The sequence below is a fragment of the Pteropus alecto genome, unplaced genomic scaffold (assembly GCF_000325575.1).
Source record: "Pteropus alecto unplaced genomic scaffold, ASM32557v1 scaffold86, whole genome shotgun sequence".
NCBI lineage: Eukaryota > Metazoa > Chordata > Mammalia > Chiroptera > Pteropodidae > Pteropus > Pteropus alecto.
The window spans coordinates 215,710-236,879 of NW_006442109.1; the positions used below are offsets into that span (position 1 = coordinate 215,710).

General features: G+C 37.6%; 1 protein-coding gene across 1 annotated transcript in view; it reads left to right on the forward strand.

Moving 5' to 3' along the window:
• The window catches only part of CCDC175 (coiled-coil domain containing 175), a 53,629-nt gene that overhangs the window by 29,408 nt on the left and 3,051 nt on the right, over positions 1-21,170 (forward strand). The window contains exons 11-20 of the mRNA XM_006920539.2: positions 392-463; positions 1,503-1,638; positions 2,191-2,322; positions 5,666-5,804; positions 9,684-9,763; positions 10,931-11,083; positions 13,787-13,889; positions 15,066-15,109; positions 16,401-16,563; positions 17,099-17,159. Of these exons, the coding sequence (XP_006920601.2) occupies positions 392-463; positions 1,503-1,638; positions 2,191-2,322; positions 5,666-5,804; positions 9,684-9,763; positions 10,931-11,083; positions 13,787-13,889; positions 15,066-15,109; positions 16,401-16,563; positions 17,099-17,159 (1,083 nt within the window). The remainder of the gene's footprint in view (positions 1-391; positions 464-1,502; positions 1,639-2,190; positions 2,323-5,665; positions 5,805-9,683; positions 9,764-10,930; positions 11,084-13,786; positions 13,890-15,065; positions 15,110-16,400; positions 16,564-17,098; positions 17,160-21,170) is intronic.

Consider the following 21,170-nt stretch of genomic DNA (forward strand, 5'->3'; position numbering starts at 1 on the left):
AGTCCTAACTTGCAGTTCTTTTCCTCTGTATCTTTGCAAATGATGACATCCTTTCCTTGGTGAAATTTGCATCTCCATTCCGACGATCCGTATTCTTCCTTTTATTAAACATTAACCTCCAATAACCTTTCCTCGCCTGCCTCATCAGAATCTATTCTTCTCTATCCTTGGATATACACCTCAGTACTTGCAAAATCAACTTGCACTTGCCCCAAATTGTAATTGCCTTCCTATTAATCTGTCACTAAAATCTTTAGTTGTTTCACAAGTTTTGTTTTGCCTCTCAATTAAGCGGTAGCCTTATTGTGCATATGAATTATACATAAAGTCTTTTATATAGTCTAACAGCTCTTACAAATGCAAAATCTGATATATTTTTTCCTGTTTTTAGAGCAACAATGGAAGTCTATCGGAAACAAATTAGAATCCTGAATGATAACCTGGAAAGAGAAAATCAGAGATGGTAAAGAAAAAAAATTCCTTTGTGTTATAAATGGTATATGTTATCTGAATGAACAGTGCCCCAAAGTAGGGAGTTGGGGAGAAATCAGAGTACTTGTTAGTTGCTAGAGTCCAAGAAACTGATTTTCCTAAGTTAATTGTGTGAGTGCTCTCCGATGCAGATGTGTTAGTTTGATTTTGGGGGGGTTGGGGGGGATGGAGTGGGTGGCAGGAATTGAATAGAACCAAAGTTTTCCATTTCAAATGAATGAAGTCACCAAAAAGCAAAGTTGCCAGGATTTGTGCTGTGCTCATGCTTATCCAGGTTTCCGTGTGAATCAGTAAAGAGTTGTTAAGAATACAGGTTTGGGGGATGGACCACTTTGTTCTGCCTCTTACTGGTTCTGTGACCGAGGCTCATTATTCAATCATCTTTGCTCACATCCTTGTAGAGAGGGGCATAATAGTATCATCCACCTTGTAAGTTTGCTGTGAATGGTAAATGAGATGATCCATGTAAAGTATTTTGATCAGCACCTGGCACCTAGGAGACACTTGGGAAAACTTAGCTCTATTTTATTGTTGTCGTTGTCATTGTTATTAATATTATTTATAAAACTCCGATCATATATGTTCACCCTTCTCCGATTATGTAGCTTTTTAATGTTGTGGTTAAGAGAAAAATTTGAGAACCCAGAAGTTTGAAATCTCTTATTAGCATTTTGGATAATTTGCTTAATTCCATTTCTATTTCTCCCTGGGCCTCTTTTTCCTCCTGCCCCTGAACCTTTCCCATTTCTAGTCTTTACCTAAAGGAGGCAAACTGCCAAATATGGTTTGTCTACTGTCTTACTGAATGTGCCGGCATAACTTCTTGCTTTGAAGCAACTTGCAGAGATGACATTGAGGCAGTTAACATTTTGTGTTATTTTTTCAGCTAATGTGCATAGTTTGCATCACTAGTTTAATTGTAGTAGAATTTGTTTCGTTTTGAATTTCTTTATCTTTTCTGTAGACTATTATGTCGATTTAATGCTAATTCTTTTTGTTCTAATCTCTAGTGTAATAACTCAGTGGAAACTAATTTGTTTGCAAAGAAAACATGGACGTTGGAAAGCCAAGATGAAAACCGAATTACAAGAATATATAGATAAAATTAAGGCTACAGAATTGAGACGCACTGAATTATTACAAGAGGTAAGGGAATTCAATAGACTTGCTATTTGTCCCCTATATTGCATATCAGTAATTCTCCTTCAATATTTAATGTAACCAAAAGGTATTTTTCTGTCTGCTGACTTCATGTTAGGATGAATTTTGTAACTTTCTTAAGAAATTTATCCATTTGCTGTGTATTAAATATAGGAATGTAGCAAATGAAGTAGGCGTTCTCTCCAGAATATGCTTTTAAACCCTGTAATCAGAAACTTGATAGTTTTTTGAGGATCTATCTCCGAAAATAAAGAGGCCAAACATCATTTATTTAGCTCCTATATTTTCCCTCTGCCCATCCTCCACTGCTCCCATTCTCCATTTCCTCATGTCATTTACAGATATTGTTTGGTGTAGAAATTAATGTCTGGAGGGCAAAAAAAAAAAAAAAAAGTCTCAGTGGTTCCTGAGAAATAATAACCTGAAATGAGAGCCAAATCTCATGCAAAGAGCTATTAATTTACTTGGCTGTTTGAAGATATAAGGATGACTGCTACAAGACAAATAAAAAAATTCTCTTGTTTTTTTCCTAATTAGACCAAATCTAGAGAAAAAGAGATCAATGAATACTTGGTAGAGATTGAAAAAATTGCAACAGAATTAAAACAAGAGGAGGAGAAATTTGTCATCAGAGAAAAAAAGTTAATTGAAGAATTGACCAAATATGAGGTAAATGTTATTTTACATCTAAGAATAATTTTTAGATGGCTATATGTAGGGGAAGGGGTATATTTCATGCTATTTTAATCAGCTGGTTTTTTTAGTTAAAAAATTATACACTCCAAGTTTCATAGAAGTATTGGCAAAAATCCATGGAGACAGATGGAGTGGTGCAGGATGCCACGCCTGGCTGGCATGAGAGTGGCTGGGAAGACTGACAAAGGGTAAAGGAGACCAAGGAGGCAGGCCAGCCTCAGAAATCCTCCTTAGAGAGAGGACATAGTACTGACTTGAAAACTGCCAAGAACTGACCTGGGATAGAATAGGGCATGGATGCTGGGGGAGGTGGCAAAAAAGGGCGCTGAAATTACCCGGGAGACCCAGAGGTGTCATGTCCCTGAAAACACAACAGAAAACACACGTTTTCAAGGTAATGGTATTACCTTTTTCTTCCTTGACAATCATCATCAATAATGCTGGGCACATTGGAATCTCATTTTCTGCCTTTAGTTTAGTGGCACAAGGAGCCCAAAATAGAGTAGAAGCAATTTCAGATTTTGGTTTATGGAATCAATATTGTACTCTTGGTGGAATCATTGTTCTCATCAGTTGTAGGATCTCTAAACTGACAGAACCCACACTCATGGGAAGGGAAAGCAAAAGCATTAGGTTTAATAGTGAGAAGTCCCACCACCACTTGGGCCCTTGACACATAGATTCTGTCTAAGGAAAACAGCGCTGAATATTAGTGACTAGTTTAAAATATAAACTTCCAGATCTTGATAGATATTGCCTCCCATGTAGTGCTGTGACTAAGTCCTCTAAAGACTTGGCTACACTACTCGGGGCCTCCACTCTGATTCTCAATCAGAGCTCACATCAGGCGTCTACATCATTATGATCTATCACTGACATATGGAGCGTGATTGAATTGCTGGGTTCAACAGCCCTGTATCTGGCGGGGTTCAGTAGGAGAAACAGAGCCACCAGAAAAGGGCTTTTTTAGAGGATTTGACTTTCTGCAGTTGTGGGAGCTGATGACACAGTCTACTGAGGCTATCAGCTTTGCATATGGAGCTGGGGCCTAAAGGCAGCAAGGAGGCAGTTGGGAAAGATGAACAGGAAGCAGAGAAAGGCAAGGTCAAACTGCAAGTTGGAGGATGAGCTGGAACTCACGAGTGTGGAGTGGTACCTGCATCCTGCATTGGTCTCTCTCTTCTCCAAGGCTCTGACTCCAAGGAGTTGCAGCAGAAGCTGCATCTCTGAGTGGGTCCTCACTGAGCTAAGTTTGCATGCAGCTCAGGAATCAGGAAAGCAGATGGAGAATTTGAAGGAACTGAGGAAGCTGCGGGCCTGACCAGCTGCCTCACTCCAATAAGCTGAGCCAGAAGACAAACACTGGCTTACCTGAGCTGCAGCAGTGCCTGGTACCCAAACCCTCTCTCAAAGCATAAAACAAGAGCATGGTTTCTGTCAGGGGAACTCTGGTGGTCTAAGCCACATGCAGACAATGGGAATGAATTAAAGCACTGGCATACCTCCTTATCCCCCTAGGCTATTCTTTTTTAGAGAATATCATATAAATAACTCACTGTTGAGTTTTTTAACAATGCAGTTTGGAGGAATTTATTCCTGATTCTGCTTTGTGATATTTTTAAATTATGATGTTTTATGTGTGTTTTTCTTTGAATATTTATTTATAAGGATTCTAATGGCAATTTGGAAGGAGTCATATCTGGCCACTGTGTTAATTAGGGCGAGAGCAAGCTGCTCTGTCAATGAGATGCCAAAATACAGTGAACACAAACAAGATGTGTTCTAAAGGGTTAGCAACCCTCTCTCCTTTATTGGGAAATTGACCTTGGCTTAACATTTTAGCTTCTTCCTCTAGTAGCCAGATAAATGCGTATTATCAGGTAACATCGTTTGTATAGAATGACCCCTGACTGGTATGTTGCATCTTGACTGGGAGAATAACTGGTGGGAAACCAGAATATAGGGATTTCCTGGGTCTGGAGCCTCCTTTAAGTGGGCACGTACCTTGCGGGGTGCTAGCAGATATGCCCAAGAGATGTCGGTTCCTATTTGAACATGGGGCTTCTAAGCCAGGAAGGCTACCACACCCACTGCTGTGGGTCTCTTTCTCACATATGAGTTAGCCCTTTGGTGGAGTCAAAGGGCATCAGCCTCTGGCCGACTGTGTTTTAGGACACTTCCTGCAGGGGAAGCATGCCTGGTGTTGCCCTGCTAGCACTCAGGGATTTCTTCAAATTATGTGCAGACAACTTGGATAAAAATTAAAATTAAAAATTAATGTTTTTAAGAATGAACTGGGTCAAGTATGGCCTATTCAAATCTTAAGAGTCTGCGTACATAGTTGAGAAGCCCCACTGTTGTGGTCATGACAACAAGAGACATTTATTTATTTTTCTTGGTATAGGCAATCCCGGGCTGGGAGGGCAGCTCTGCCATCCTCAGCATGAGGCTAACACCTGCGAGTCGAAGTGGTGGCTTCTATTTTCATCCTCTTCCAGCCAGGGGCAGGAGGAAAGGGCCAAGGGAACACATAACCCTTCTCATTGCAGGGGCAAGACCTAGAAGGAGCACATACAATTCTGCTCACAAATTGGTTGGTCTCACTCACCTGCAAGGGAAACAGAGCAATCACTCTAGCTGGCAGCCAAACGTTCAGCTGAAGCTCAGCAATCCTGATATTCAAGGACGGGAGAATAGATAGTAAATGTTAGCTGGCTGTCTCTGCCTTTGTCATTATTTTAAACCTATCCTGACTTTCTGCAAGAGATCCAGCCATTATTCCATCTGAAACTAAATAAAACCTGAGTTTGAGTACTTAAACGGGCATCTTCGTGTTTTGCTCTGGGCACTTCTTACCCATTTGTTATAATATTATATCCAATTACTGTTACCCCTCTCCCCATTTCTTACTTACATACACATTTCTTAGAACTTGTTTATATTCTGTTTTGCTATCTGTTTTTTTTTGTTTTTGTTTTTGTTTTTCCAAAAAAATACAATCAAACGAGAAATTTCCTCAAATGATTTTGAGGTACATATATGGAAGCATTAATAGAATCATAGCAATAGAGCTATAGAACTCAACAACTCTTTGGAAAGCTATTGAATCTAATCTTCTTACTTTATTGATTGCCAGAGAGTCAATGGGTCAGCCAGCAAATATTTTTTAAATATCTAGTATGTTCCTGGTACCTTTGCCATATGCCTCAGGATACCAAGACAGAACTCTACCCCTTGAATAACTTATGTTCTACTCTGGGGCGTTATGTAAATTCTCTAAAATCATACCTCACAATTAGCTTTACTTTCTCTGAAGGAAAAATTCGTTAAAGAAACAGAAAGTACCAAAGGAAAGGAAGATGAACTATTTGAGTGTCTTCCACAACTTCAAATGGCAGAAGAAGAGTATAAGAGCAAAAGCAAAAGGGTCGACGAGCTCAATGATATTCTCACAGGTACATATGAAGCGCTTACTAATTGACCTCGAGCCCAGGTAAGGATTTCACTGTTGTCTTCGAGCACGAGATAGGTCAGCAATCAAAGCAATGGGCATTCCTCCAATTTCCCCCATCACCTTTAACTCTCTAGTCTCTAGTTTTTGTCTCATCTACTAATTTCCTCTCCTCCACATTACAGAATCTTACTCTTGCAGCTGTCAAATGTTTCCTTTTCTATTTTAAAGACTGTTTAAAATTAAGAATTAGTAGCAACTGTATTATGGGCTTTCTCTCTGTACTTGATAAAGGTAGAACCAACTTCTTTATTTACTACCATGTGGAGATTTTTTTTCTGTGTCTTACCATGAATTTGCCAATTATATCTCATACCCAGCTATGACTTTGATCGAGTAGGTACCTCTCAGTTTTTTTTCACTAACCTATCTGAGGCAGAGATAAATTAGAGCTTGTCTCGGATCTGGGGGCTTTGTAGAGAATGTGAAATGTGCCTGAAAGTATGTATACTCTGCATCTTATTACATGGCACAATTATGTGTGTGTTTAATATAAAAATCATGATTTTCTCCATACACACAGAAGATTGAATTGGTCATCTAAATGCAGCACCCCCAAATTTACAGATCTAGAATCATCCCTAGAGGTATGAGTCTTGTCTTGCATTTGGGGAGTTGAGGATCATTATCCAAGGAGTCCCTGCAGGCTGTTTAGCAGGACAGCTTCCAGAACGCCTATCTCCTCAATGATGGAGGAAGCTCCATGAGGATTGAAAGGCCAGGACCAAAATTAAAGAAAGGAGTGGAATGGGAACAAAAAATGTGCACTAGGACGGGAATGATCTGCTGGTGAGAAGAATATGGGGATGGAAATTAAGACAGTCCGTGTCAAAAAGAGACAGTCATATGGAAACCCAATAAGTTCACATTTGAAATAAACAAATATTTTAAATGAATAGTTATTGCCAAGGAGGTGGATTTTTAAGAACATAAGAATATTATAAGAATAAATACCTGGGTAATTGGTCTGGTTCCCATTCTTCAGCTGATTTTCCAATTCTTATCAGGTTTTCATTTAGTCATCTCAGGTGGATTTTCTTGGTATTTTACCACTTTTACCAAGACTCATAATAAATATGTACTCCATTCCCAATTTTCTATTTTTTATCATTTCCTCTGATCCATCCTTGCACTAAGTAGAGGTTGTAAGAAACACTGCATGAAAGTAAGCAACATATTGCAACTACTGATTCTCTTAAGGTAAAGAAAAGAGAAAATACTGATGAAGGAGAGAAAGGAAGGGAAGGCAGAAGAAAGAAAGGAAAGGGGCCATAAGAGCAATGTGCTTCAGAGAATAGGAAAATATATGTCACCAGCCAGCAGTGAGATTTACAGAGGATGGAACATCAGGACTCAGGACACATAAGGATCCATGTTGTGACTTTCGGTTAAATATGATGAATAAATCATGAGCATCTATCTATCTTTTCTCCCTGATGAAACTTCATAAAAATGTGTGTAAAAGATTTTTTAAAAAAGAAATAAACCCACAAGTACAAGAGACTGGCAGAGAAGACATCAGCAGATAATAAATATCAACAAAATTTTGGAAGGTGTAATTGGATAGAAGGATTAGCAGAGAGAGAAATATGAATAGCAAGTGCCTGTAAAGAAGCACACCATGAAGGCAAGAAGTTCCCTCCACAGGACCTGGGAAGTCTTGGCCATTGGAAGACCCCGATACCGTGAAGGCTGATATGAGTCATAGGACTGAAGATTGGTTGAAAGTCTTTCTGATGAGCAGTTAGACCTCCAGGACAAATGTCCTCTTCTGTGTAGCTAAGTGACTATTCCTCCCCAATGCTGGCAGAGAAATTGGACCAGAGGGTTCATATCTGCAGGATATCAGATATCACTGAGGGCAGAAGACAGATGTCATACTGAGACCTCCTTCTACTCACTGCTCAGCTTGCTGAAGGCTCCAAGCCAGTTGTGTTATATGACTCTTCTGTAATCCTTTTCCCACCACAAAGAAGGAGATGGTTAGATTCTTTGCTAAAGAAACTGAAGTTTCAGAGAAAAGCCCTACAGTGTCTAACATCTGAGGGTCTCCCGACAAAAATGGCTGGTTCCTCCCTGATCACTGTACAGAGAAGTTTGTCCAGGAAACAAACCTTTCAGTGCCTCATTTTTAAATAGGATTAGACAGTCGAAAATTACCAGACATCTCAGGAGAAACTTCAATGTGACACTAACAGACAGAGAAACAACCTGGTGGCAACATAGATAACACAAAGAACATTAGAACGTATTCTTAGAGAATATAGTCTCTATAGTTTATAGAGAATATATTTCACAGGTATAGTCTTAGAGAAGTAAAAGGAGATAATGCATTTGTGAAAAAAAGAATAAGATGCTTAAAATAAAGAATGGAGAATGATAAAGAGCTCTTGGAAATGAAAAGTATAATAACTAAAAATGTTAAACTTAAAAAGAGGATTATAAGAAAAGTTAAAGAAATCTCTCAGAAAATAAGGAGATGAGAAACAGTATAAAAGGGTTAAAAAAAAATCTGACTATTCTGAGATGTCAAATATCTAACAGGAAGTCCGGAAAAAGAGAATGGAAATACTTGGAAAGGATAAAGTTATTAAAGATAATGCAAAAATATTTCTCAGAACTGGAAAATATGTGTTTTCAATTTGAAAGGACCCATCAAATCTCCAGTACAATACATGAAAGAAAGAACACTAAGCCACATCTCTGTGGGATTTTAGGAGAAAAAAGAGAAAGAGAAGATCCTAAAGGCTCCTGGAGAGAAAAAGCGGATCTCATACAAAAGATTAGAAATCAGATTGTTAAGATTTCTTCACCGCAATATGATACCAGAAGTTAGAGGACGTCGCCTTTAGAATTCTGAGAGAAATTAATTTCCAGCCTTAAATACCCATCCAAATTATCAGTCAAGTATAAATATAGAATAGAGACATATTTAGATATACAGGATCTGAAAATACCTCATTTACTCTGTCTCAGGAAACTACTACAAAATTTGCTTCAACAAACAGAGGGAATAAATCAAGAAAAAGAGGAAGATATAAGATTCAGCAAACAGGAAGTCCAACACAAGAGAGATGCAAAGGGAAGTCCCAGAAGATCAGCTGGGCATCACGTCTAAAGAAAAACAAGTACAGAAAGCAGTGGGGGAGGGAAGAGAAATGGAACTGATAGGTTACCTCAGGTGTTTGACCATGTGGGAAGTAATATTCAGAAAGATTTTATAATTCTGTTATAGATTTTGATAGGAACTATGATATGTACATGGAAAACTAAGCAGATAAAAATAAAATGAGGCAATTTTTAACTCCAGAAAACAAAAAAATTATACAAGAAAGGAAATATAATCGTACTACACCATTTGTCTCATAAGTGAATGGTATCAACATTGTCATAGTGATCTAAACAGTTAAATTTCATTTAAATGACAACCATAACTTTATGGGGAGGTTACAGGGAGAAAATGTGGAGGTCGTGGGTGTGGGCTGAGGATTCCGGGATGGGAGTAAGCATGCTATGCCCTCCTCTACTATTTTAGGAAGTAGAAATTGTCTAAAGATGACACATCAAGAAATAACCGTATAAGCATTTTTAAAGAAAATGGAAGATGAAAAAGCTAAAATTAGTTAAAAATAGTTGATTCTAAGGAGTCAAACACAGGGGTGGATGCAGCATTGGGGAGCACTTGACTGCTAGTTTTTGTTATAAGCCTAATAGTAGTATTTACTTTTAAAACCAGGCGAACGTCTTATTTCGATTAATATGTATTTTAAACTAAAGAACGTTGTGTGTAGTTATCTTTCTCTCTCTTTCTCTTTTTTTGTAGCACAAAAGCAGGATCAGAATTTACTGAACAGTCTCATTTTTCAAAAGACAAAAGAATTTTCAAGATACTTTAACAGCGTGGTAAAGAGCTGATGCATTCATTCTCCTTTCTTTTATTAGAATGCTGGTATATAAGGATGGTAATACCTACCTGGCACCATTGGAGTTTTCAGAAAACCCACATTTATTTTATAAATGGTGCCAGGTAAGTATTACCGTTTTCAGAAAACCCACATTTTATTACCGATGTTTTGAAATTTTAGTCACAACATACACACACATATACACACAGTATACATATACACATACATATATACATGTATATGTGTGTATATATATGTACATATAAACACTGAGAGAGAGAGGGACCCCAGGAGCAACTAACATGTAACCATGGGAAAATAACTGAGTGGGCGGGGGGGCCTCAGTTCCCTTATTTATAAGGTAGAGATTGGATTATGCTTTCTAAGGTTCTTTTTAGATATGTTATCCTGGTATTTTCCTACGAAGACAAGGACAAGTGGTCAGAGGTTGCAGGGTGGGGAGGGAGTGGATGAAATGGGAGCAGATAAAGAAATGTTTACTACTTTTTTAAATATATAATTAATAGTTAATGATAAACATGTATACGTGGATTTGGTTAGTTAAAAATGGGAACATTCTATTCTTTGATATCACAAGTAACTTTTAACATGCTGTGGGTATAGAGAAATCTGAAGGGGAAAATTACAAGTAATATACTGTATGCACAATTCTATTTCTTAATAAGGTGCTGCTAGTGATGATTATACAATGAATAAAGATTATATGTTTTATGACAGTATAAAAACTAAGAAGTAAATAGAGATTCAGTAAACAATAGAAAATCCTGAAAAATCCATAAAGTAATGCTCCTTTACTTTGAAAAATATTAAATCCTCTCTGAAAAGCATCAATACATTTCACTCTCCTCCGTTTTTGCCAGACGATTGTTTATATATCGATGTATATTCTATTTTGTGAAGCTGTCTTAACAGCTTAACTTGGGGTCCATGTACCTGAGTCCATGAATAAATTTCCATGAATCAGGTTTTGACTTTAATATAAAGTTTTTCTAAGGGAAAGTATCCGTAGCCTCTGCTGATGGTTCAGGAATTAATTAGGACCCCTCTCTGAATGTGGGTCCTAATATATTGGTGGGCAATTTAATATATTGGTGCCCTGCTTGTTGAACTCTGTGAGATAACTGTGGGTTTTATGTCTGAGCAGGATAAACTGAAACAGGAATTAAAAGGATTACGAGATCAAGAAAGCCATAAAATGAAAATTCATTTTGAAATTCTAAAGAACTTAGAAAATGAAATTTATGTACATGACATAAAAGCAGAAGCTTTGCTTCTGGAAAATAAAAGGTTGAAAGAAGTAAGTTCAAGAGCACTTCAGTTTGCACAGCGATTTTGGTTGATTGCCTAACCCATAATAGTTATGAGCAAAAAGGAGAGAATAGCTCTTAAAAGTTTTTAAATGAAGCATAAAGTACATGCAGAAAATCATATATGCCTAAACCATAAGTGTACAGCTTAATGAACACACCTGGGTAATGGGCACCCAGATCAAGAAACAAAGTGTTAATGATATTCAGATATCTCCTATGTCCCTTCCTGTCACTAACCTCCCCACAAGGGCAACACCGTACTACTAACACCATAGACTAGTTTTGCCTACTTTCGAATATTATATATCTGGACTGATACAATACATACTCTTTCACTCAACACTGTGTTTGTGAGGTTCATCCTTATTGTTGCATGCAGTTATGGTTGATTCATTCTCATAATTCTGTAAAGAATTCCATTGTATGACTATAGTACAATTTATTTATATACTCTATTGTTGATGGGGGTTTAGAGAGTTTCTAGTGGGCTATTTTATTACAGTGTTGCTATGAACATTCTAGGACATGCTTTTTAGTGAACGTATGTATATATTTCTGTTGGGTATACACTCAGGTGGAATCACAGAGCCATAGAGATGCATAGGGTCCACTTGAGTTCACAGTGCCCATCTCCCAAAAAAGTTGCAATAATGGCCACTCCAGCAGTAGCATATGAGAGCACCAGTTGTTCCACATTCTCTCTGAAACTTGGTATTTTTTCAACGTAATCATTCTGAAGGGTGTACAATGGTGTCCCATTGTGATTTTTATTTGGATATTCCAGATGATTAATGAAGCATCTATCCATATGTTGTTGGCCACTTGTATACCCTCTTTGTGAAGTTCTTGTTCGAGTTTCTTGCTCTTTTAAAAAATCAGTCTGTTTTGTATTAATCGTATCATTTTTTCAGTAAACCATAATGACCTTCACGTCAGGATCTGTATCAGTGTATTCCAAATGTTTTGCACAATCCCCCATATGTAAGGAGGATTCAGTCCTATTCGATGATCACAATAATCTTATAATGTGGATAATACATTCTTCCCCTTTTATAGATGAAGAAATTGAGGCTCTGCATTTTTTAGAATATTTCAATAGCTGGAAAAATAAAAGCAGTCTCACAGCAGTAAGACTCTAAGTAAGGGGCAAATGCCTTTACCTCTCTGGGTAATTGTTGTCATTAGTTAAGTGGCAACAGTTTTTCCACCAATAGCATAGGTTTTTTGGTAGAATTAAAACGACATAAAAAGTACTAATGAACTTTGAAAATGTAAATGTGCCACACAAAGCCTGGGGACCATCATCAATAACCCACACACATGCAATACATGTTCATTCTTCTGGCCCTTGAAACAAACCTATAAGGAATTGCATCCACCCATGGAAATATTCCACTATACTGTCTTCCTATTGAGATGATGTAGATTACTTATTAAAATAATTGAAATTTTATTGCTGTCTTGGTAATGAGTGAGCAAATGAATGACAATTTGAAAGACCGATTCTAAAAGTTCTGCTTTTGGATTCAGTGTCCAATCTAGTTATCCCCGGATGACCCTGTGCTGTTATTTTGTTCACTCACCACTTTCTGTTTTGCTGATTACATCCATTCATTCCACAGACATTTTAAGCACCCACTGAGTCCCAAATCGTGGGGAAGATGCAGTGAATATAGAGATGAATAAGATGCTGAACCAAACCCTTAGGAATCTCACCGTCTGACTGAGGAGTGGGTCTATAAATAGATAATTACAATTCAATGTGTTAACACATTTGAAAGTTATGAGAGGCCAGCTGTATAGACAAATCTACAAAGAGTGGTCCATGTTCAAAGAGGGGCAGGAATGATGATTTGGACTTGGATTAAGGTGGCTTTCACTTTGATTTACAATAAAACCTGCCAATAAACCATGAAAAGCCTGACACAAGCTCAAGGCTGCATGAGCAGCCCCTGTACCATGTGCATGGTACATAAACAGCTCCATGTCTACTCCTTTTATGGTACTGGCTGCCATTTCTTAGACTTTTATCAGTAGTTTCTAGTATCTAACTATTTCTCCCTTAAAACTGGGCCAGTGCAAATTGATATCCCCAAGCCCGTACTTTCAGAGTTCTCAGGGACTTAGAGTTCCTGAGCATTGGGTGGTCAGAAAGCCATGACTGTAGTACCCAACTCACTACTACCACCATCACCCAACCCAATGAAACATTCGACTTGAGTGAGCAGTTCCGTGGGGTCTCCTGACTCGATGAACCCTCCCTCGGAGATCTTATGCCCAACTCCTCCAGTCAGGCAGAATTGCTGCCTTGTGACACTCCCTGCATACACATTTTGTATAAGGAACATTTGTGTGTGTGTGCGTGTGTGTGTGTGTGTGTGTGTGTGTGTGTGTGTGTGTATGGACACAATGCATTAGGCAGAATATTTTTAAATTTCTTTTTTGTGGAAAATTATATTCAGAATGCCATGTCTATTTGGGTGCTGAAGTGCTTACTAGAAAGCAGGATCCTTTATCTCCCTCACCAGAATGTAAGCTTGACAAAGGTTCTGTTCATCAGCGTTACCCTTGCACCTAGAATAGTCGATGGCACAGAGGAGGAATCAATAAATGTTTGCTGAGTGACTGCATGGATAACTAACCTACAGTAACTAAACTTCTTAAAGCAATTACATGCCTTTAATTTCCAGTACATTGCATATCTGAAGAAAAGGATAGAGCAATACAAACAGGGAGAAGAAGACTTCACACACATCTCAAGTAACCTGTCTTGGAATCTGATAGCTCATCAGAGTAAGTAATGTGTCATGGGTGACCTTCACGTACAAAAAATAAAGTTTTTTGTTTTGCTTAAATCATTTTAAATCAAATGTTACTGATTCACATACAATAAAATGCATCTGTCTTAAATTCAGTGAGTTTTGGCAAGTGTGCATACCATGGTAACCACTACCACCACAAGCAAGATACAGAACATTTCATCCCTGAAAAATTTATCTTGTGTCCCTTTGTAATTGGGTCCCATTCCACCTCTAGTTTTTGGAAACCATTGATCTGCTTCCCATCACTAAGGATTGGATATAAATGGAATGATAGAGTATGCACACTGGTACCTGGCTTCGTTCACTCAGCTAACTGTTTTGTAAGATCCATTCATGTTGTTGCATGTATCATTGGCTAGTTCCTTTTTGTAGCTGTATAATAGTAGTATACTATATCTTTTGTTTATTCATTCACCAGCTGTAGGACATTTTAATTGTTTCCAGTTTGGGGTTGCTGTATGTCTACAAGTGTTTTCGTGAATGTTTTTTTTTTAATTTTTTTTTTTTGGTAAATACTGAGGAGTGGAATTGCTGAGTTCTAGGGTTAGTTTGCCAAAGTGGTTCTACAAATTTATCATTCCGCTAGCTACGGGATACTCTGCATTCTCACCCACACTTAAAATTGTCAAAACACTTCAAATTGTTAATATTTTAGCCATTTTAACAGGCATATAATGGTATTTCATTGTGGTTTTAATTTGTATTTCCCTGATGACTAAGGTTGTCAAATATCTTTTCATGTGCCTTTTGGCCACTTGTATATCGTATTTTGTGAAGTGTCTTGAACCAATTATCTATTGCAGCATAACAAATATTACAAATCACTTACTTTGCTCACAAATTGCCAATTTGGTCAGAGCTTGGTGGAGACAACTCACATCTGCTCCACATGACATCAGCTGGGGCAACTTGATGTCTGAGGAGTAATTCAGTAGCTGGGGACTGGAATCATCTTAAGACTTACACGCATGTCTGATGTCCTATTTTCTGCTTGTTTGCAGTGAGAGAGCAAGTCCAGCCAGTTCTGTCATTTTGAAAGTAGAAATTTGTAGATAAAAACAATTGTTGAAAAAACAAATAGCATTACTTTTATCAAAATGTTTAAATTGTTTCAGTAAACTTTGCATTTTGAAAATCTTTATTTTAGCACAATATTTGCGTTTGTGGGCTGACTTTCAGATCACCATAAAGGTAAGTTTTTTGTGTTATCTCTCTATCATATTTCCAAAAATATTTACTTAATAAGTGTGTGCATGTGTGTGTGTGTATATGTGCACCAATAGAGGATAGGATTACTGGGGAATGACAGAGCTACTGTGACCATCACATACTAAAATGTATCCTTTGTGCCAAATATCACTATGAAATCTTAATTTTGGGAGAAACTTCCCACACTACCACTTCAGTTAAAGTGGATGCTACTTTTTTTTTTTTTTTAACAAGCTCAAATTGAACACATTGTTTTAGGACAAAGTTGTCAGTTCTGAACTCCATCTAAACTCCATGTTTTACCAGCCATGCAGAATCTCCACTCCTTCCACTTTACAGGCAGGTAGGCTGGAGTTTAAATCCTGGCTCTGCCACTTTCTAAGTTTTTAAAGTTTGATATGATCCTTGTTTAACTCTTAAAGGTTAAAGGAAAGTATGAATAGTGCCTCTTTCAGATGAAGCTACTGAGACTCAGAATTCAAGTAACTTGCCCAAGACCAAACAGTTAATAAACTAGTGGAGATGTAGATCCAGCCTGACTCCAAAATTCTTTCTTTTAAATATTAAGCCAACCTGAGTCTCCTCGGCAGTTCTGTGCTGCTCTGAAAGTGAGCTGGCTTTTCATGCTACCACCGCTGCTGTCTGATGCAGTTAAAAATTTGAGTTCACTCATAGAACACTATGGGAACACTGGTGGTTGGGAGTTGTGGGGTGGTGGTGCGGGGGCTGGGGTATGAAACGGGTGAAATTTGTCAAAAAGTACAAATTTCATTATAAAATAAGCCATGGCGATGTAGGGAATGGCAATTATAGTTAATAATACTGTATTGTATATTTTAGAAAGTTGCTAAAAGAGTTCATCTCAAAAGTTCTCATCACAAGAAAAAATTTTGTAACTATGTGGTGATAACGTTAAACTAGACTTATTATGGTAATCATTTTACAATATATACAAATATTGGATTATTATGTTCTATACCTGAAATTAATATATTGTCAATTATATCTCAATAAAAGAATATTAATCTTTGAAAAATAATTTTAGTTCAGCGAGATTTAATCTTTTAAATCTTCTCATTTACCAATCTATTTTTCTGAGATCATTTATAGAACTTTGTGAATGTGCAGTGTACACCCATTTATTTTGCATGCCTAATACCAATTTTGCATATATATTTTTGTCTTGGATATGATTCACTCAATCGAATATGGTTTTTATTTCTTTTGTTGCGATTTATAATCACACGCCCAAAATGTTATCTTTTATTTTTAGAATTTGGTATGTGATGGTGAAGAAACCTTGAAAGAAATAAAAAATCTAACAGACAAGCTAAGTGAAAGAGATGAAAAAATTGAGCATATCAGCAACTGGCTACAAGGGAATCTTGCAGAGCTGCGTCTTCTTACGGAACACGGATTAGCTGTGGGCCATCCTCGTAAGTAGCATCTCAAGAGCTTTGGGTAACAAAGAACTTCCTGCTCTTTTACTGTAGCTGGTGACATCAAAAGAGCCCTCCTCCCCGAAAAAAAAGAGTGCCTACTAAATAATTTAGTTATCCCTGTAATTCATCCCTAAATCATGTCACAGACATTCAGCTGAACACTGATTCTCATTGGTTGGATCAGTCTCCCTCCTACTTGAGTTTTCTAAGTAACTAAATCTTAACTTATTTTTCTAATTTTTAAAAAACTCTTATTTTAAACATTTTTCAAAGAAGTCTTTGAAAACTGCTTTACGTACTTTCCTGTCTTCTTAAAACAGAAGATATTGAGCATCATTTTATCTTTTCTTCCAAAGGTGAGTTTAGCATTAAAAACAAGCAACTATTACCTTCTCTGAAAATCTAATGATGCTTCTGAGGCTTCTGAGATGTTCATACAGCCTATATAACAGGGTTGCCTTGTGAGCAAGCAGCCAGTCTCTCCAGGGGAATATCAACTTCATCCTTAATCCCTACTCTGTCATGATAGGGCTGCAGAGCTCTGTTCAAGTTAGTGCTGCAGTGAGAAATGGAGGCGAGCCCTTGCACGGGTATTGCCCAGGGGTCCCAAGGTGGAATCCCTTGATGAGGTGGGATGGTGGAGATAGAGAAGGCTGGGGAGAAGGCAGGAGAAGAGTATGCAGGGGAGAGATGGAGTGGTGAAATGAAAACAATATTGTTGAGCAAGTGTATGAGCTTATTAAAGGTTATTAAGGTTTACTTTTAAAGAGCATATCATTACATCAGTAATTATAAAGGTGAGCTTTAGAAAGCAAAATGAGATAAAAATAAAAGTAAAATGTGATAAAGTGATAGAATTAATTGGTTAAAACAATGTTCTGAGGATATTGCTGACAGGAGAAATAATGTTTTTTGCAGCCAATGAAGAATTTTGTGCGTAAGCTTTCTTATCAGCCAAAAAGCTATTTCGGTGGTCCCTCTGGTGCCAGGTGATATTTATTATGTATAATGCATAATAGGTCCCAGTGGGCCTTGCTTCACTTCGTATTTTCTTTGCTAGGCCAGGCCATCCCTGCAACTGTAGATGAAGCAGTATTTTAAGAGCAAAATCATCTCTAAATGTTAATTGCATTATTTTCATATGAGCGAATCTTCCATTTATTGTCTGAAACCTGATGGAATCTTTGCATTGGAGCAAATTTAAATAAACTATATTGAAAAGCTGAATAACTAATATCATATTCCCCTTTTCATATATTTCGAGGACTGTCTCATTGACTAACAACCTATGGAAAGCGTAGAATTGCAGTGTAGAGATAAAGGACGACCACCTAAATGGGAACAAGCAGAGTCATAAAGCTTGGTATAGCAAGGGAGACAGGGTTACCATTACTTGCATTTGGCAGAGATTCACAGGCGGGCAGGGTAGTGGAAAAGGTTTATTGTGAAAAAGAAAAGAGAAGCCTTCAGGTGCACATTGATCGGAGGTTGTCGGCCTGGGGAAGCTGGCATCAGGCTAACTAGAAGCAAGACATTCTATGTGATCCATTAGTGAGAGTATTTGGCTTTCTCTGATTGGTCCTGAGTTAGAAGGGTCAAAAAGTAGGGAAGATGTCAGCCATTGACCAAGTTAGGACTGCTCTGGGCCAGCTGCAGAGGTCAGAGTTCTATTATATAGGGTCTGGCCACTGTCAGTTTGAATATTCAGTCTCTCAGCAGGACTTTCAATTTTTACGTCTATTTTCAATTTAAAGTATCATATTCAGAATAGAGTAACAGTTGCTTTGAATGAAAATAAACCCCTCAAAATTAAATAATAGGACAATATAGTGTGTGCCATTCATTTTATTCCATCTAAACAGTACAGTCATTTAATTAAAATTTGAGTTCATTTGATAGGCAATCAGTATAAGTAAATATTTGACTCTTAATTAAACTGCACTTGTTCCAGATAACTTGAACAAGTTCCAGTTAATATTTGGAAATGTTGCACGTGTAAAATGTATAAACACACACACACACACACACACACGCACACACACCCCTGTATATCTCTATATCCAGCATCAAGCATTGTGAAATATTAACATTTTTCTATATTTACTTACGATATTTTCCCCCCAAGAACTAGAACATGATACAATGAAATTCTCTTACATACTGCTCTCCAGCTCCATTTCCCTCCTTCCTTCATTCCCAGAGGGGTAAATAGGGTCTTTATGAAGGGTTGTCTGTCCCAGCTGCCTGCCTGGAAGGAACTCAAGGCCTTCTCTCTGGCATCCCCCTCCGAGTTAGGAGGAAGCCCACCCTCCCTAGTCTCCCTCTCCAGGCTGCAGACAAAGCCAGTGCTCACTCTCACTGCTCAGGAGTTTACTCCCTCTTTTGGAGAGCCTTGAGGGTTTCCCTTGCTTGCTTGCAACTTCTGCATTGCAGAAAAAATTAGTTCTCTCTCCTACGTGTCTAGGTGTGTTATAATACAAAGAAGGTTTTCAGATTATCTAGTCTACTCATTTTTTTTCTAGAAACCAAAGCTAATAATTCAGGTGAAATATTTATCATTAGTAACAATTGTGCTTTAAGCAGTGCCCCCTGCATTATAAACCCTATCACCTCCATAAGCCTGGAATACTCTTTCCTCCGAGGGGCACGGGGTTCAGATCTAGACTGACAATGTCAACTCCTCAGAGTCATCTTACAAGAACCTCCAATCTAAATTATTCTCTATCCTAACATACTATTTATTTCCTTATGAGATTTGTTACAACTAGCTGTTATTTCATTTCCGTTTGCTTGTGTTTTGTCTGTCTCTCCTGCAACATCATAAGCTCCATGAAGGCCTGGACCATTTTGTTTGTACACCACTTATTGCCAGTGTATAGCAAAAGTGCCTCCCACTTTTAATAGGTACTTAACAGATACTAGTAAAATTAGAGAATGAATGAACATTTACTTTTCAGATCTTCCCATCTAGACAATACAGCAAGATATCTTCTTCCCCTTTAAGTAACGAGGTGGCTAGATCTAAAACTCCAGCCCCAGGCCCAGTCCTGGCTGATACCGCACATGGGGAGTAGTGCTCTCTCGTGACCACATCGGAGCTCTCTCCTACTTCTTCCGACTATAGTTGAAGGCCAGTGCATTGAGATTTGGCTATGATGTAGACTCTAGATCACAGAGTCTAGATTCTAGAACAATCAAGGATCTCCAAAGTGGGTCGTGACGATCACTCTACACACAGGAAGCAGATATTAAAAGTCCTGTTTATATTTAATATTTTGTTATCTGTTAAAATATCTATTTTTGTCTATGCTTAATGTTGTACATATTATGTGTGTATATAAAATTTGAAATGTATGAGTAAACTGGGGTACTTGATGTTAAGTGAAGGGTCAGAAGAGTTTGGGGACCATATATGTGTGTATAAATTTAAAATGAATAAATAAATTGGGACATATGACATAAATGAAAGATCAGAAGAGTTTAGGGACCATTTATGTACATCTCTCGTGACCACAATTTCTGGTCAAGTTGTCATTAACATAACCAAACAGCAGACCTTAAGGAAAGTTTATAGACTGATGAAAACTATAGAGAAATTGAAACTTAGAGGCATTTAGCTTTGAATTCTACCCCATATTCTCAGTTGCTCCCCATATTCCCAGATATTAAGGATGGTATGAAGATCCCTGAGCAAGTCTATTATCTACAGCAGGGGTCAGTAAACTCCAGGCTGGAGGCCAACCCTGCTCCCTCCTGTTTTTATAAGGCCCAGAGCTAAGAATGGTTTTTATATTTTTAAATGGTTGGAGAAAAAAAAATAAAAAGAATAATATTTCATGACACCAGAAAATTATATGGAATTCAAATTTCTATGTCCATAAATAAGTTTTTATTGAAACATGGCCATGCTTATTCATTTATATATTACATATGGCTGGTTTTGTGCTACAATGGCACAGTAGCTGTGACGGAGATCATGTGCCTCTCAAAGCCTAAAATGTTTAATCTCTGACCCTTTAGAGAATAGGTTTGCCAACATCTGAACTACGGTGTTGATACTGACATCATATTCTCTGTTGGTCACTCAAGGAGTGGGTGAACTTCGTTGGCAGTATGGCAATGTCTAAGAATCATATAGACTGAGCCAAATAAGAGAATAAGGGATGACTTCTTTGTTCTAGGCCACATAATGATGAATGAGCTCTGTTACTCTGTTACTATAATTTGGAAAAAATTAAAATGTTCCCCTTCCGTCATTTAAAATGAAAAGAGTGTCACTTAACGTTATATATACATATTCTTACTGAAAATATATTTTCAGTCAATAAATTATTGGTTGGAAGAATTTCAATTAAAAATCAGTACCATTTTCAGCCACCGGAATGTTTTCAATTGAACATACTGATAAATTGAAATTCCTCCTGATTTTAGGTTCCACCCATGTTTCACTCTTAACTCTAAACTGTAATCAACAAGCATTTATTGAATGCCTATTTTGTGCCAAGTATTATGTTAGGCTCTGGGATTACAATAGTGAATGAAAACAGATCTAGTCCCTGCTCAAATGGAAATCACAGGTACAGAGGTTGGCAAACTTTAAA